Source organism: Plectropomus leopardus, chromosome 6 (assembly GCF_026936395.1).
Source record: "Plectropomus leopardus strain MGB_pleo_1.0 chromosome 6, ASM2693639v1, whole genome shotgun sequence".
Lineage (NCBI taxonomy): Eukaryota > Metazoa > Chordata > Actinopteri > Perciformes > Serranidae > Plectropomus > Plectropomus leopardus.
In genome coordinates this window covers 28,216,385-28,234,459 of record NC_142181.1, presented here as the reverse complement: position 1 = coordinate 28,234,459, position 18,075 = coordinate 28,216,385, and the positions used below count along the sequence as shown (strand labels likewise).

Below are 18,075 nucleotides of genomic sequence, written 5' to 3'. Positions count from 1 at the left end.
GAAACGTAGTAAATATACAGCTTCCTTTTGGAGGTTCAGCGAGCAAAACAGAAAACATGAAGACGTGCAGTATATTGGCAGCATAGTCAGTATATCTCTGATGCATAAATAACCATATAATGTGCAAACATAAGATCCATATATCTAAATATTGCAAAAGAAACTGCAAAAAAGTGTAGAAGTAGGCCCTTTAAGACATTAACCTTTGACACCTGAGCAAATTGGCTTATTTTTTTTAATAACATGGGAAAAACACATCGAGCAACAAAAGAAAAGATGCCCCCAAAATTAGCAAGAAATTTGTAAAAAGTATAACAAAATTCCATGAAAATTTGTTTTAAAAACAAACAATCCTAACCCTATAAACAAACAAACATAGAATGATGACAAAGTAATAAAAAAAAACATTACAGTAATTTTCGAGCATTTTTTAAAAATATATAATTATAATCATTTTAAATTGTGTTTTTCTCTAGCTCTTTTCTTTTTTTCCCTAGCTTTTCAGAATACTTTTCTACTACTACTACTTTTCTACTTTTCTAAATCTACTTATTTCTCGCAATTTGTGGAACATTTATTTCCAACTTGCTAAAGTCCCCCCCGCCATGTTTTTGAAAGATATTGCACCAATTTGTGATGTTGCTCCAGGTTTCAAAGGGTTTAAGTACTGTATAGTGTATTAACTAATAATTAATTTAAAGAAAAATTATCTACTAATTCTCTTTTACTCACTTTGACAAAAGTTTTGACAATATAAAGAATACCAAACATGGTTATTAACTCAATAATGAGCACCAGAATTTCAAGGACAAGAGTTAAAAAAAAAAAAAATCATGGGTATGACATGGTTAAACAAGATATGAACATGAGCTGAAGGCATACTGTTATATATCTCCTCATGTGTGAAAAGCGTGTCCAGTCTGGCCCCTCCTGTGGTATCTGTGCAGGATGTATGCTGGGAATCTGAGACTGATGTTCACCCTCAGGTTCACAGCGACTATCTGTCCTCCGCAGAAACTGGCAGCAGTCAGAATAATAAAACAGGGACATGAAAGATTGTTAAAAAGTGACCTCTTAGTACATTTTGCATGTTCATTTGGCTTTTAATGCCGGTGGCCCTTTCTGTGTAATGCCCATATGCTGGCTATTAAATGGTCATTAGTGGCACATTTATACCAAGCTATAGGCCTAATCATTTCCATGCTTGGACAAAATGCTCAAATTATAAGGGTTATAAAAGATCTGACGAACTTGAACCCAGAGTAATAAAACCACCACTGTGTTTTTCTCCATTTCCATGTCTCATCAGATCTTTCCATTTAAAAAGGATCTGGCGCCCTCTGCAGAAAATAGTCATCTATTAGTACTTCTCTCCATTTAACACTGCCCTATATTGAAAAATACACAAACAGTACAGAAGTAAATTGACAACTTCTTATACTTTTTGCATGTGCTGCAGTAACATTGCAGTCTTGGTCAATTAGATCAGTGTGTATTTACAACATGATGAAGATAAAGTCGAGGTATTTGTATTCAATTCATGATGAATTGATGTTGGCATTGATGTTAACTTGACTAATGAAAAAAAAATCTGTTGCAGTTCTTTATTGTGACCAACAACAATTAAAGCACCCATTTTAGAACATATTATAACTAACTTTTGGATGTAAATGGGGAAAAGGAGGGAAATTATTAAATTAAATCAATCGTTTGATTATTATTATCCACAGATGCTGAATATTAATGCCAGACCGCTTTTAACTGTTTAAAACCTGGTGCGACATGAACTTTCTTGTGTTGTGCTGTACTCAGACGCATCTCGCAAGATATTTAACCCTTTATAACCTGGTTTGATTTCTTTCAAAACATGCGGAAAAGACAATGTCCAACTTGATTAGAAATGTCCCGCCAATTGCAAGAAATTAATAAAAGTAAATATATTAGTAATCATTATAATTATACATTTAATATTATGTAGCAGAGAAAAAGTATATTTAAAAAAAACTCACTTTTTGTTTGTTTTGTTTTTATACATGTCTTTTTTTTGTCGTTTTTTCCTCTTGCTTTTTTCGGGTAAATTTCTCTTTACTTTTTACTAATTAACTGCTACATTTGGGTGTGAGAAGTCCTGTGCTTTAAGTCTTTAGACTGAGATTTGTTAGCACTTTGAGATTTGTTCCAAATGCAAAGTGCATTACAAATAAACTCTTTAATTATTATTTATTATTATTAAGTTTCTCATTGCCTTATCCCCTTGTATTTTAAAGAACTCAACCCAATTTGCTCAGGTTTCAAGGGTTAATTATTAATTTTCAAGTAAGCAATGAAATGTATAAAAGCCAACAAGCCTTGCCATTGTCAAAACCATCCATATATTGTTTTCTGATTGGACTACTGACCCCTTTATTTTATGTATTTATTTATTTTGTTTGTTTGCTTGTTTGTTGTTTATTGGAGTTTTATGAGCAGCTGTTAATTTGTACCGTTTGTAGTTTAACAAGTTTTGGTAACTATTATTTTGAAAGTGCTAACCGGAAATTAAGAATATACTATTTTTTCTGCATTGACGTTAACTTGACTCATTTGAATTGGCTGCATTGGCTCATTATGTCCACTAGAGGGCATTAAAACGCCACGATTGAAAGGTTAATTGAAACTAATGAGCAAACTTACCTTTTAACAAGATAGATCATGAACTTATTTTAGAGCTATTCATTTTTTTGGTCTAAGAAAAGGGAATATAAGGTAACTTGTGTCTCAGGCTTCGAAAATGAAATAAATCTGTTTTTATTCCCGACTAAAACTTGTAACCTGTAACTTGTTATAGGATCCTGATAAAAGAAAATGTGACATACTTGTAAATTAAATTTTGACAATTTTATTGAAAACAGAAACTTTAACTTCAATTCGAAATTATTGAGAGATATATATGGCAGTGTTTTATTATCAAAAACAGAAGAAATCTCTGAATCCGTCTGCGTCATTGTCACTCCGTGTCCCAACAAATGTTATCAAAGCATTGGATGAAATGCTATCTTTATATTTAAAGGGGTAGTAGTAGCAAAAATGCATTTTTCCTGTTGACTATATCCCAGTTAAAGAAAATAATTTTCATAGACAAGCACTTTTAGCCTGGCTATTAGTTTATAAACACAATTTCGGTCCCCATAAACATCTGACATCGATGTTGATTGGAAAAATAAAAATGTGTTGCAGTTTTTCACTTTCACCAGCAGGTAGCAGTAAAAGCAGTTAAGTTAAGTGTCCGGCGTGTTTACTGCCCTCCTATGGCCGCAGCGAGGAACTGCAACACATTAGTCAAAACAGCGTCGTTACAGTTTACTTGGGATTAAGATGTTCTTGGGAATCATTTCGGAATTGGATATCGGAAGAGGATTTACAAGCGTTCATGTGGAACATTGTGGTGTTAAATTTGAACAAGAAGCAGAGGCAGAAGCTTTTGTTATCATTATGCAGAATACAATGAGATGAGATTGCTACATTCTGTCTGTGTCTTAGAATATAATAAATAAATAAACAGGAATATAAAAAGATAACAATGACATGAAACAGATACGACGTTTTGAGGCAGTTAAATCAAACAATGTGAAAATATATACATAAACACAACATAAAACATTAACTAGATACAGACGCTTAAGACAGTTAAATCAAACAATGTGAAAATATATACATAAACACAACATAAAACATTAACTAGATACAGACGCTTAAGACAGTTAAATAAACAGTGGACAGTTGGAGAGATAATGAAGAATTAAAGAGGGAAATGATGAACAATAGCTTGATTGTTATGGCTAAACAAGTTATCCACATAAAAAGATTTATTGATGTCAGATCACTTTTTCTTCTCTTTATGAATGAATTTACAATTTATAAGAAAGCCCTGAAATATATAAGAACCAACAAGCCTTGCATATTTACAAAAACATTTATATAATATTTTCTGGTTGGACCACTTGGTTTAATGTAACTGATTAAATTCACTCAAATACAAAACTTATGTAGAAATTTCAGGTACTCGTACTTCACTTGAGTATTTTCTTTTCATGCCACTTTATACTCTTACCCCACTACATTTCAGAGGGAATAACTGTACTTTTTTACTCAATAACATTTATCTGAACACTTCAGTTACTTAACCACTTAAGATATTTGCATTGAAATATAACAAGAGTTTATAAAATATGTTTTGTAATAAATTATATTACCAAACAGTTTATATTAATGAAGCACCAACAATTAGTGGATTAGTCAGTCAGTTAAATGAAAGAAAAAATATTGCCTACTGTTTTGAAATAATTATTTTTTTATAAACAAAATTTTGATGGTGGTTTTTTGTTTTTGATTTTCTGTTTTTGTTTCTAATTAATAATTTGAGGATTTTTGTGTGTCTTTTTCTGTTGTTTTTTCCTCCTCCTTTTCTTTTTTTAAAATAATTTTACTGTAAATAAATAAAAACATTCACCCGTAAGAACTAGACTAACTGCAGTTCTTCAATTTGTCCACTAGAGGGCATCAAACTCCCGTGATTCTCAGGTTAACTCTCATTCCCATTCAGGCCTTCATAATACATCTATGATCCAGACATCCATGGTAGAACACTCAGGTCAAGCTTTTGTTGATGCAGCGTGGTGTCATATTACTACTTCCGGTTATTTTCAAACTAAAACTAAAAATGTAGATACCTCTGGGACACATGTGAGACACTGCATGTTATTTTGTCGTGTTGGAGGGAAGCGTCGATATATCCTACCACGATACGTCAAGTTTTTAAAGGTCGTCAGTGTGGGCTGGAGTGTTTAACAGCACTACTCCATACAAGAAAGTCGTAAAAAGGTCAGTCAGAGATTAAAAGCAAACCACAACTTCACGCAGGAAGACAGCTGCTAAAATTTACGGCGTTTGGTAGCTCAAAGGGGAAGCTACAAGAAAGCTAACAGGCTAATTAAGCTGTTCTAAGGAGTCTTTCGCTTGCTGGGGTAAGTGGGCATCGTTAGCTAATGAATGTGCTAACACTACTGTAGCTATCACGGATCATATGTTAACGGTCCTCTCATATTTATGTTGTTTTAGGGACAATGACGAGGCGTAACATTTGAACTCGTGCAAAGACGTCAGCTGTTAGCTTGTGTTGGCAACTTTTCATTTTACAGTAGCCTGTTTTAGCTCACTTCAACGAGCTCCTTTACACATTTTAAACCACCGCACATAATCTGAGTGAATCAGGTAACGTTACTTATCTTCAGTCAGAAAGACACAGACTAATTCATACGTGTCACTTTATCCGAGTCATGAAATGACTGCTGACTGGGGATAAGGTGAGTTTAGCCCGAGTTCGTGTTTTTCTTCCAGGATAATCAAAATGCATTCAACCTTTAAACTGTGGATCAACAACATTTTTCATGTGCAGACGCCTTTAACAAGCATTACATGGTTAGTTTCTGTCGAAAACATGGGGGGAAAGGCACTCAGCAACTTGGCACTGCAGATTGTAAATTCAAACAAATAAAAATAAAAGAAGTGAAAAAGTTATTATCATATTATCAAATGACAAGGGAAAAATATCAAGAAAACGTTATTTATATTTATTATAGTTATATATTCAAAATAACGTTAAAGTAAAATATCTATTATTATTTATTTATATTTTATTTTGGAACTTTTTTTCTGGTCATTTCCTGTTTTTTGTTGTTTTACTTTTATTTTTTGTTATTTGTTGTGTTTTTTTAATAACAATAATAAAAATAATTATAAATATTAATTGTGGTAATTTTCTTGTACGTTTTTTTTTTTTTTTTTTTTTCTAATTTTTCACTATTTTAAAAATGTATTTATTTATTAGTTTCATTTCTTTTAATTGCTTATTGCCTTCTTTCCCAAGTTTTTGAAAAAATAAAGCTAATTTGCTCAGATTTTAAAGGGTAGTGCACCAATAGCTCTCTCCCTATCATGTTTAACAGCCATTATGAGACATAGTAGCCAGTCAGAAAAAGTCAGGATTTACATTATGTGGCAACAAAATGAAACAAAGATGCAAATATGCAGGCGTAGTAACAGTGACATTTCCCACCCTAATCTAGCAAGAACGCAATACGGCAGATGAGAAATTGCGAATGCAGCTAATAAACTGTAGCAAATGACCTAATATATCGAGTTAACAAGACTGTTAATCAATTTGTATGGAAATCATGTTTCATTTGCAACATGCAACTAGTTGTGTGAGAGTTTCACTTTGTAAAGCTAGCCTGACACTGGAGCGGAAGTTTATTAATCCATAAAATATAAGTAGAATAACCTTTCGCCTATAAGGTGTGTGACCGTCTGCTCTCTCGTGCTGTACAAGAGTTTGTCTCATTATTAGTGCTGTATATGTGACGTGCCAGTGTGAGTGTGTTTGGATTGATTCAGCAAATTGTAAGTAAATCTAACTGTTGATCTTATTTCAGAGGGAATGGAGAAAGCTAAACAAGATGCATTTGACAGTGCCAGACTTCAAGTGATCAAAGATGGTTATGAAAGGGCCTTCGAGTGCATCAATAAAGGACTCACACTGGATGAAGCTGGAGACAAGGTACAGGCCGTGGAGCTCTATAAGCGAGGGCGGCAGCACCTTCTCAGGGCAATCAGCGTGCCTTCTCGGGGAGAGGAGTGTGTGGGCAGCTCCTGGGATTCAGCCAGGCAGATGCAGCAGAAGATGCAGGAGACACTGAACAACATCACCACTCGCCTGGCCATACTGGAGACCAGCTCTGACCTGGGATCTGAGCCTACATTGAACACCAGCGGTGTGCCTGTCCCCGATGCTACAGACAAGTCTAAAGAAGTTCTCTACCCAAAACTTCCCTCCGTAAACAAGCCAGAGAAGCCAGCTCCTCCAAACCTCCTCTCTGCTAATGGCAAGGCAGCAGGAGCTGTCGGAGGCATGCCTGCATGTAGTGGTAGTGGTCTGCCCCTCTCACCCACCCGGCAGCCTGTGGTTCCAGCCGGACAGCCTCCAGCTTACTCTCCTCAGGCAGCTGATGGACACCTTTCTATCTCATACGGGACAGACGCAGGGGAAATGTCATTGGTTGGAGAAGAATTCTACAGTCGAACATCTAACTCGACACCGTCTCCCCAGAGTATGAGTGAAGACGGAGAGGAGCTGATGTATATCCCTCATGGTGTACAGATATTCTTTGTCACGCCTGAAGGGCAGGTGAGCGCTCCGTCGTACCCGGGCTACCTGCGGCTGGTGAAGTTTACAAGTGACCACTCTGACAGAATGCCCAACAGACCACCAGCATTTCTGCAGGTAAGATGAGATAAATATTTTTCTCCCAGCACACTAAAACATACGAAGCCCCAAAAAAGAACCTGGGAGAGAAAAAAAGAAAAGATGGTGGAAAATAAAATTTTAAAAAATGATGGTGGGAAAAAATAGAAACTTTCACATTACCTCAAGAAACTTTCTCTGAGGAAAGTTTCTTGGGGAAAATTAGAAAGTTTCTGGGGAGATTTTTTTTTCTACCTTTAATTTTTTTTCCACCATCTGTTTTCTCACCATTTAATTTTTTTCAACCTTAACTGCTTTCCACCATCATTTTTTGTGGACTCTGCAAAAACACTTTGGTATACAGCTTAAAAGGACTAAATAAGGCACCGTCAAGCCCATCTGATGCAATAGGTGCATGTGAAATATCCCTGCAGTGTCACCAGTCGTTCTCTTACCCTTTAACCTGATTTTGTAAGATGTTTGCTCGGCTAACCAAGACCTCTTTGACTGTATGAGTCATCAGTAGGAGGAGATACGCTTGTTAATGATCTCTATCCCGCGCCTCATGGACGTGATCATGTGAGCAGTGTTCACTCAGTGCCCTAAGCCCAAGGGGTTTATAGATATGACGTCAGCTTATTGGGAAGCCCCACATCAGGATCATTACTGGATCAAAACTTGGACATAGATGGTACCCCACTCACTGCACATTAACCCTTTTGAAACCTGGATTGACATCAGTTTTCTTGTGCTTGGTTCAGATACCTTTCATAGGTATTTAAATCTTTGGACCCTGAGTAAATCTGTTTTATTTCTGTCAAATACATGGAGTGGATGCACTTTTTTATATGAATTTTGTGCTATTTTTTGTGTCATTTCTTCTCAAGTTGCTCATTGTTTTTATGTTTTTAAAAGAAATCAAGCCAATTTTCTCAGGTTTCAAAGGGTTAACTTCCTTCACACTCAGAAAAAATGAAGCTTTGTAAACATATCAGCTTAGGCTTGCGTTAAAAGACAAATCAGTACCTTATCTAACTTATCCTGCTCATCCTGTTTAGAGATTTTTTTTGCTGTTTAAACAGCCAATACATTTACAGTAGTGGATCATGAGACTGAAATTTGACTCTTCATTGGGGAATTTCCCAGGTGCTATTGCCAGAGGGTGACATCAGGGATCCACCAGTGCAAGTAATGATCTAAATCCTACTTACACTGTTATTCCCTATAATCCTGTTAGACATGCAGCCGTCAGAGGGAGACACTGTCCTCTGGTTTGTCAGACGGTTCACTGTGTTGCACTAATCAGAGTCACCGGTAGACGGTTAAGGCTTGTCATTTTGAGGTTATATTTTGGAACCTCTACTTTAGCAAGATGTCTTTACAGAGCACTCTCCCCCTCTCACATATGACTTCCAATTCAGTCGTCATTGTGTTTTTTCTGTATATTTGGGCACATTGTTCAGAAATCACTCAGACATTTGGGGCTGATACACTTAATAATGACATCATATATTCAGTTATTCATCATCACATTTTCATTTATTTCTCTTACTTCAATTTTGCTTCCTTACAGGTGTGTGAGTGGCTGTACCCTCTCATGGCCATGGACTCTCCAGTGTTGCTGTGTAACACTGGTGTGTTTATGTTTCCGGACATGATGGCGCCTGCTCCTGGCTATTATGTTGGGGTGGTGTTGTCCTCTGAGCTGCCTGCTGCAGACAGAGACATGTTCCAGGACCTGCTGTCCCAGATGACAGATCTCAGGGTTCAGGTCAGTGTTGCTGTGCAGTCAGCTCTGTGACAGCACAACACATGTTTTTACACTCGAAGGACAACAAATTCAAATGGGGCCAATGTATTTGAAGATATATCAATACAGATTCTCTGCAGCTTAACGCCATGTATTTTTATGCTGTATTTCTTACTGACAGATTTCTCAGAGAAATTGTTCTCTAAAATGTGCTTGTTTTCACATCAAAATATGCTCACATCATAAGCACTTGAATTCACTAAAGATTTGTTACACAATGCCTTTTGGCAAATCCTCTTGTGCCAGGGGGAGCACAGAGGGCTATTTTTGGCAAATGAGACTGAAGTTAAAGTGCACTGCCGCTATTGGTAGTTACAGGCACGTGACAGTGGGTGCATCCTCATTTTGCATACTCCTTGAAAACTGAGATCCCACTCGTTGGTCAGACTGTTCAATAATATTAATGTTATACTAGAATGCCTGAGCTTCAGCTGCTAATGTTCACATAAAAAATAAGTGTTTTCAACACAGAAGAATAAATTTGGATAAGTGTAGGTGTTTAAATTGATTTGTCCTCACACTGTACTTTACAAATTTGTTGTTGAAATGCAGTTTAAAGTGCAGACTGAAATAAAAAGTGGACCAAAATGGTGCAGCTGTTAGTTATATTGTGATTTCATTGCTTTTTGGCAGCCCCAAAATATCCTCCTCCAAACATCACTAACAAATTCTGCAAGCATAACACACACTGCAGATATTAAATCTGCTCCTCACATGAAAAAGGTTGCAGCTGGTATTTACGCAATTCTTTGAGGCTGCAGACTAACAGGATTGCAAACTTTTTCATTGTTTTGGCCTGGCATGAAACTCTTGCCTTGCTTCTGCTTACTTCTGAGCTGGCACACTTCTCCAAGTTACCCCTACCTCAGCATTGTGGGGATTTGAGACAGGCAGGTGAGGAGAATTAATCAGTTATAATGCTCTTATCTGCAGCCGGTAGAACAACCTCAGAGTTTCAGCTGAAAGACAAGTGCCAGTTCAGCCGTGATGGAGGTAGAGACGTTGGCTCAGATCGATTCCAAACAAGGTCATTTTTGATGTATGCAATCAGGCTACTTACCTTCTCTGATGGACGTGATTCCCCATCAGCAAGTAGGCACTTTTGCATTTTCATTTTTAGGTCAAGTAGGAAATTTGAAGTTTTCAGCACAAAGGGAGACTGTTTTCTGACTGCAAGGAGACATTTTAAAATGGCAGTCTCTATGTTGAAGACAAACAGTCTATTGTAACGAGAAGCACAGAATAATAAGAGGAACTATTGTGTGATTTTTGGGGGTTATTCAAAGGCGAGCATCTGAGCGGAGATGAGTACAGCCATCACCAAGTAGCAGACAAGCTGTCAAAGATTTGACTGACTTATAGGTTTTATTTTCAGCTCACATTGTCTGTATTCATCTTACAGTGTTTAACCAATGTGTCTGTATGATCAGGCTCCTGATGAAGCTGCAGACACCATTAATCTCAGTCAGAAGGTGTCCATCGCTGCACCTGAAGAGACTGCACCAGAAGCAAGTGAGGAGGAGAAGACTCTCCCTGAGTGGAGTGAAAAGGTGGCAAATGGCATCCTGACAGGTGAGGTTGAACAGTGTCTTCCCCAAAAATATCTTTATGGTTCAGTTGTTAACAATAAATTAGGAAAGACAAGAGACTCTGTGACTAGCCCTGTGTGATCCCGTTGACTCTCAGGTGCGTCATGGCTAAGCTGGGGCCTGGTGAAAGGAGCTGAGTTCACAGGCAAGGCCATTCACAAAGGAGCATCAAAACTCAGAGAACACATCACCCCAGAGGACAAACCCACCCACGTCAGTCCCACAGTTACGAAAGGCCTCCATGTTGCCAAGCAAGCGACGGGCGGAGCTGTCAAAGTCAGCCAGTTTCTAGGTGACGAAGTCATCCCCAGTCAGCATGTTTTACTGACCTTGTGTGGTTATTTGGCAGTGGACCTCTAATTGACTAATGCTGTGTTACCACAGTGGACGGGGTGTGTGCTGTCGCTGGCTGTGTGGGTCGAGAGTTGGCACCACATGTGAAAAAACATGGAGGCAAGCTGATCCCGGAGTCTATGAAAAAAGACAAGGATGGGCGTTCCAACATAGATGGAGCCATGGTGGTGGCTGCCAGTGGAGTGCAAGGTAGACTACACTTTGTATTCTCAAAGATAATAAGAGAAGTACTGAAATGTGCCTGACACGCTCTGTATTTTGTGTATTTGCTCAGGATTTGCAACCATGTGGACTGGTTTGGAAGTAGCAGCAAAGAACATTACTACAAGTGTAGCATCAGAGACAGTCACCACTGTAAAACATAAGTAAGTCTCCCCTTCCACTTTAAATTCCTTGTTTAACCACTGTCACTTGCTTTAATATAAAGCAATGCAATGTTTTGCTTTACACATACTGCTCTATAAACAGGTTTAATGTGTATGTTGCAAATGACATATTTGCATTATACATGCAAAACCAAATGTGCACTCACTTATTTTCCTTTTCAACTTTGCAGATTTAGGGGTCTACAAAACATCTTTGACCCACCCAATGAAAAGTGTAATTTTTCATAATTTTACACAGCTATTAAACTCTTTCCACTGCTATCACAAGCATGACATGAATGATCTTGCACAAAGCACATCTTTGCTGTGCTAATCCACTGCCCTTTCCTGTTTGGCAATTCACATGATAGTGCTGCTCTCTAAATGTTTCTAATAGGAATTTCACAATTAGCAGCTTTTCTGTCCTGCCTGATTTAAAAAATCTTCCATATTGTATGAATTGGTGCTACATGTACCAATGGTACGCAAAATATCTGCACAAAATGATTGAATTCTATAGGGCTGGGCGATATGTAAGATATCATGAGGTGATATAAATTTGGAAACCATTAAGTTTATGTCTTACAATTTCTCCCTATAAAGGGCAGGTCTGTCTGCATTCTTTTTTGTGTTTTTCTAATGGGAACTCAAACTCAGCTGTTTTCAAAATGCATTGATGTAGGTAGGAGTCTGGTGGTTGTGGAACAGCAAAATGTATTTAAGTGAAAACCATTTTAAAAAATCTTAGTTCAAATACACGCTGTATTGAGATTGTTTTACCACTTAACCTTGCCGTCAGACAGCCCTGTCCGACAAGGAACTGGAGTTGTTATTTATGCTATTTTTAAAGCCACCAGACTACACTGACAGAAACAATAATTTTACCTTACAGCACACAGGGAGTTGCTAGTCTACCGCCAACTTGATCGTTTAGTATTTTTGTTATTGTTGTTATTATTTTTGTTATACATGTGTTTATTTGTGGCAAAGATATGCTGAAATCTAAGTCACGTCACCATTTTGAGGCTAAATTTTAATACATCAAAACCACTACTGGAGTATAATATAGATATATAGATATGATGGATAGTTATATCTGTATTGCCCACCCTAAGAATTCTGAGCCACAGTGGAAAAAGGTTTGAATAAAATGCAAATTCTGAAATTCTGGCAGGAAGAAATTTCTTAATTTAAGATTGTGCACTGCATGGATGAAATCCTCCCGGGGAAATTCACATATAGCATGGTATCTTTGCACTCCTTACACTGTATTTTAATTAATTCTCCCCAAATCATCTGTTCCTTGCCTCTTGCTCCGACCTCTCATCCAATCCGATTCTGATGAAGGTATGGGGCAGCAGCAGGACAAGCCACAGACCACGCCGTCAATTCTGCCATTAATGTCGGTCTCACTGCCTTCAATGTTGACAACCTGGGGATCAAAGCTGTGGTGAAGAAGACTGGCAAGCACACGGCGCAGGCCATTTTGGAAGACTACAAGCTTCAGGAAAAGCCAGAGAATGGGAAGCAAGTGGAGAAATCTAAAAAATAGATGTTACTGCCCAACCTCATTCCCTCGGAATGCCTTAAAGCATAATTTGTATTCTTCTATCAAAGAAATCTATATTTAATAATCATTATTTATAAAACACTTTATATATTTACAAAATAACTACTGTTCTATGCATATCCTATAGTTTGATACAGCTCATAAGCACTTTAATCTTTATGTAAAACATGGTAGATGGACCTAAATGAAGAGTAACTGCAGATTGTATAACCCAAATTAAAACATGGCTATAAGAGTGTATCAGTACACACTGTTAACGTTCAGGTATTATCACCTAACTTGGAAGACACCAATTTAACTCTTCTCTTTGTCATAACAGCATTAAATTGTTGACTAAACACTGGAAATGTTCCTAATCTTCGTGAAGCATCTGTGTGCTTGAGTTTCCCACTGGTAGGATAAGTGCAATTTATATACTTTGAATGAATGATCTTAATGTATTATCTATATGTCAGTATGTGTACATGTAACGTGCAGACAAAAAAGTGTATTATACTGTTTTTCTTTTCCCTGCGGTGTTCAACATAAGGAGTAATCACTGCTGCTTACTGTGCCTGCAAATATCAAATGATGTACAAAAATCTAATGTGTTATGAAACTTTAAAATTGAAGTCAATTATATATTTTTTCTCTTATGAATGAGGGTTACTAAAATGTTAATGTCTCTCAACTGCAAGTCTGAAGAATTTGAAACTGTCAGACTGTTTCAGTTTGTGTTTTGCCACAATGTGCAGTGCTGTCTTCTGCATTTCAGTTCATTTGTATCCACATATTTTCAAAATGGTAATGTGATATTGTGTCATCTAAAAATCTAGATTTTATTTAGATGGAAACTTGACAACAGTTAACAAAATGTGATATTTGACGTTTGATGTTAATTTAGCTTGCAAACCAGTCTTTTTTTTTTTTTTTGAGTGATCTGGTTTGTAATCTTTTAGAACTTCAGCTTTAAGACCTAAGACCTCAGCAGGTAAAGGTAACTTTCTGATGGCTTTCAAGTACTCTAGTTGCACATTGAGATTTCTTTGCCACCTGAAATCCTGAGAACTTTATGAACAAAATAAATTGCTCAAAGAAACAAGAAATTCAGTATTTTTATTATTTTATGATTTGGGGATTCTCAGCAATCTATCTACTAAAAATTCAGTAAATGCTGTATTGGATCAGTCAGCTTAATACCGCCATCTACTGGCTGTATGTTTTGCAACATGTTTATCACAGTCATTTTTTCCTATGTCATACTCAGATTTTTTTTCATAGATGTATCTGAAAGATATCAAAGAGAAAAATCCAAATTAATTATACATTACTGTTCTAACCAGGGCTGGAGTAAATGCTCTGTACCAAATGTGAAGTACAGCACAATGTTTAATATTCAGAATTAGTAACATTTCAGAAATTAAGAATTTTTTTTTTAAGTCATTAAAATTATTTGTGTAAGATTCAGAGTTCACCAGCCTTAATTTCAAAAATTAACATTGGCTATATTTGTGTTCATTATAATAACTGAACTGATGGAAGTATTTGGAAAAGCATTTTATTCAAAGACAAAAACAGTCCTTCAGTGGCTTTCCAGTTATGATATGAATTGTGAATTGTTTGGCTAATTTTAAAAAAGTCACATGGAAAATACAACAAAATATGACTGATCTGCTTTATTTAGTTCAGAAATGGATGCAATGCACAGCAAGAATAACTCTTACAATGTGTTGAAGGATGACATATGGACTTATATCAACTTGAGGTTAAAACAATCTGAAATGCCATCTGTAATTTTTAACAACAAAAAATGGTGAAAAACTGCCACACTTTTTGCTCAAAAATGTGTGTATTGGGAGTCATTGACTATGCTGCACGTAGACCTCATGGACCTTTTCACTATGACATAACTAATTTCATGGCTGTAATGTAGACCTACAGTATACAGTGATGTGTTACACACCAACCTACTGTATGAAGACCCCCAAAAGCAAATCATAGCAATGCAGCTCTGAGAAGAAATACTAAGTGTGAGAGAAATACGGTCAAAAACAACTTACAATATATTTTTACATATATTGTCCATAACAGAACATAAAATATATTTTTAAAAAACTCAGACCAATATCTACATATTTTTCTCTCATATTTTGCCATTCAAAATTGCTAATACACAATAAGTAGAGCTGTCACATATAATCTGTGACAGCTCTACTTAAGTTGACCCTGCGTATGGTGAAAGAACAATGTTTACAAGATTAGCATCAGGGAAGCACAAGTTACCATTGGCATCCAATAGTAAATCCAGCCAATATGGATTGACCTCATCCTGTGGACTGTCTGTCAAAGGGCTACTAGTACAGAGGTCACTCTCCTGAAGGACTCCTGGATCCCAAAGAGTATCCAACACTGGTGGATATCCAGCCTCACATGTCAGGTCATCAGAACTTGAAGTTGCACTTTGAAACACAGAAAATGGGACAAGTGGCTGGCTTGTAAAATCTACCGCTAAAACACCATCAGACCAGACCAGAGGTGATTCGATCTGGCTTTGGTCTACAGGGGGTATGGTGAAGTTTGTTACCATAGTCTGCTCAGGTGGGCTGTAGGCTAGGCCAAATTTCACTGATTGGGGAGCAACAGGATCCACCAGGCCAGGACTGGCATCCCAAAACACATGGCTTGAAGATGGGTACAGTCCCATCTGTGGTAGAAAAGTGTTGCTGATCACTGGTGATGTGAAAGAACATGAAGTGGGGTTCATAAATGGGTTCATCCAGTCATTTTCCACACAGCCAAACGAGGCAGAGAGAAATTGATCCTGGCACACTGGCAGCATTTGTCCCCGGGGAACAGACGATTTGTCCAGCAGTATTGGCGGGGGATGCACTGAGGTCAGGCCATCAGCTGGAGGAAGCATTTCATCCATTGTCAAAGGATTGCTTATTGTGCTGGATGGCTGATTTAGTTGTTTACAGATCTTCTGCTCAGTGTATCTTCTTGAGACATATTCTGAAATGAGATACCATGTTAAACTCACACTGCAGCAAAGACTCTCAAACGGTTCATTTTTATGTTATCTCAGGCTTGCAAGGCATAGTCAATACAACTGCATCTAGAGATGCAAAATGCAATAAAGTAAATATTCATACCATTAGTGGACTTCTTAGCAGTTGGCTTTGCTCTCTGTGAAGTTGTCCTCTTTAGCCTGACTGTTCTTCTGTGGGGAAAAAGTATTTCACACTTAACACTTTTGCCATTTAAAAACTTAAAAGCTAAAAAATAACTTTCCCAATCTTAAAAACTCTGGACAGTTTGTACCTTTTCTTTTGTGGCTTTTCTTTATTCTTCCATAAACCACTCACTTTGGCCTCAACTGCCTCATTTACCTGTACAAAAACATTAAGTCATGAAAAACATCACTGTTGAAGACTGTCTTTCCTTGTTACTAAAAGGATGCAGTAGACCTACTTTTGACAGAATGTTCAGTGGCAGAGTCTCCTTCAGGTAGCTTGTGTACCTCGCAGTGAGCTCTAGTGTGGTTGCTGTGTCTAACTGACTGTTGACGAAGGGCAGAAGGTCACACAGGCGTCGACAAGATGTTCTGATTTGAAGCCTGGGATAATGTTACATGAGAATTTGTGTTTAGTAAACATGACACCCAAGTTATTAATAAACTGTCACCAATCAATTTAATATGTCCAAATTACGATTAAGATGCACAGAATAACATAACTCAATGTACAAGATGCCCATGACTGAATAGAAAACATAAGAATTTTAACTGAAACCAACACAATCTGGAATAAACTAAAGCCGACCTTCGGTTCTGTTCCTTGCAAGAATGAAGAGAAGCCTGAAGCTCACTTTCCTTCTTAGAAGAGGGACAATGTTTCCTTCTTGCAGGTTCATCTTTAATATCATCCTTGGACCTGAAGGCAACCAACAAAACAGTTTATTTTATGCGTTGGGTAAAAGCGTTCAGTGCTTTTTTTTCTTAGTCACATCAATTCATTTTTTTGAAATATCAGAAATCCTCTATCAATTAATAAATTACTGAACAGCCTTATCAGGCACAGGGGCTCCAAGTGTTGAGGGGCCCACCTTGCCTTTACCTGCAAAATGTCACTTAAATTAACATGCACCAACAAGTCAGAGACTCAAAATGAAAACAAGGACACACAAAAACATGCAAAATATCTGCAAGAAGACACAAAACGGGGCAAAACAACCACAATGACACACACAATTACCGTTAAAACCACAAAAGGATGCATTACAGCTACAAAGAAATGCCAAACAACAAGAAAAGGGTCAAAACCACCACATTGGCTAAATGTGTTGTGCTTCTATGTCGAGAGGTGGTGGGGCCTTTTGCACATGTGCCCAGGGGCCCATGTGTTAATCCCTAGAACTGTGTGCTGAAGATCAATATGTTTGGAATCATTTGCTCCCAGGTTTGTCTAAAAAAAATGTACACTTATCATGCTTTTATTTGATTAGCATAAAATATGCTTCTCTAAAGCTCCAGGTGCATATAGCCTACTGTACATAATATTGACTTCAAACCTCTGAGCATGTCCATAAGCTTTTAAGGAGAATATTTGCAGATGTATACTTCATCTTGAACTCAAACAAGACAAGTGTGCCCATGAAGATCTTTTAGTTGGTCAGCCTGATCAGCAAACTGTGACTTTTTCTAAATAACCTTCCAAATTTTGAGGATGAGTAAATTATTTCTGCAACAGGCCAGCTGGACAGAGGCCCTATGTAATAAAGTAAGTGTTTGTATTAATTGGTTGAACAAATTCAAAAGTGCTGATGATAGCCAAAAGTGTATCCTAGACCCACTCCCACATCCACTTGGCTCTTCATGCAAGATGTGGGCCAGTTGAAGTACAACAGTCTGTTGTGAACATTCTGAGACATAAACACGTGCAAATTACCCATTAGGTGGTCTTCTGCTCATACTTAAGTGATGTTTATTAGCTCTCGTGTGAAAATCGTCCTTAACGCGTTCACCACGCTCATCCGTGCGCGCGGGGCGTTATTGAACCAATCAATTACAAACATCACCTACACTTGTGTGGGCGGGGCATCACGCAGGGGCATCACGCATGCGCAACGTC

General features: G+C 37.4%; 2 protein-coding genes across 5 annotated transcripts; one reads left to right on the top strand and one right to left on the bottom strand.

Annotated features, from left to right (window-relative positions):
* Positions 1-4,694: 4,694 nt before the first annotated feature.
* On the top strand, positions 4,695-14,052 carry spartb (spartin b). Of its 3 annotated transcripts, XM_088079144.1 has the most exons (9): positions 4,695-5,003; positions 6,471-7,318; positions 8,853-9,050; positions 10,520-10,661; positions 10,776-10,970; positions 11,063-11,221; positions 11,307-11,397; positions 11,589-11,630; positions 12,745-14,052. In XM_088079144.1, exons 2-9 carry the CDS (start codon positions 6,476-6,478, stop codon positions 12,947-12,949), a joined length of 1,875 nt encoding a protein of 624 aa, XP_087935270.1. In that variant the 5' UTR covers positions 4,695-5,003; positions 6,471-6,475; the 3' UTR covers positions 12,950-14,052. The 3 variants fall into 3 exon arrangements, with proteins under 3 accessions (XP_087935270.1, XP_087935269.1, XP_042343132.2); XM_088079143.1 differs by lacking the exon at positions 11,589-11,630 and having other exon boundaries at positions 4,697-5,003; XM_042487198.2 differs by lacking the exon at positions 11,589-11,630 and having other exon boundaries at positions 4,699-4,860.
* On the bottom strand, positions 13,842-17,993 carry LOC148189421 (uncharacterized). 2 transcript variants are annotated; one of them, XM_088079145.1, is made up of 6 exons: positions 17,893-17,993; positions 16,768-16,878; positions 16,418-16,562; positions 16,268-16,335; positions 16,099-16,166; positions 13,842-15,958 (listed from the first exon to the last, which is right to left on the bottom strand). In XM_088079145.1, exons 1-6 carry the CDS (start codon positions 17,913-17,915, stop codon positions 15,162-15,164), a joined length of 1,212 nt encoding a protein of 403 aa, XP_087935271.1. In that variant the 5' UTR covers positions 17,916-17,993; the 3' UTR covers positions 13,842-15,161. The 2 variants fall into 2 exon arrangements, with proteins under 2 accessions (XP_087935271.1, XP_087935273.1); XM_088079147.1 differs by having other exon boundaries at positions 16,099-16,163.
* Positions 17,994-18,075: the final 82 nt, after the last annotated feature.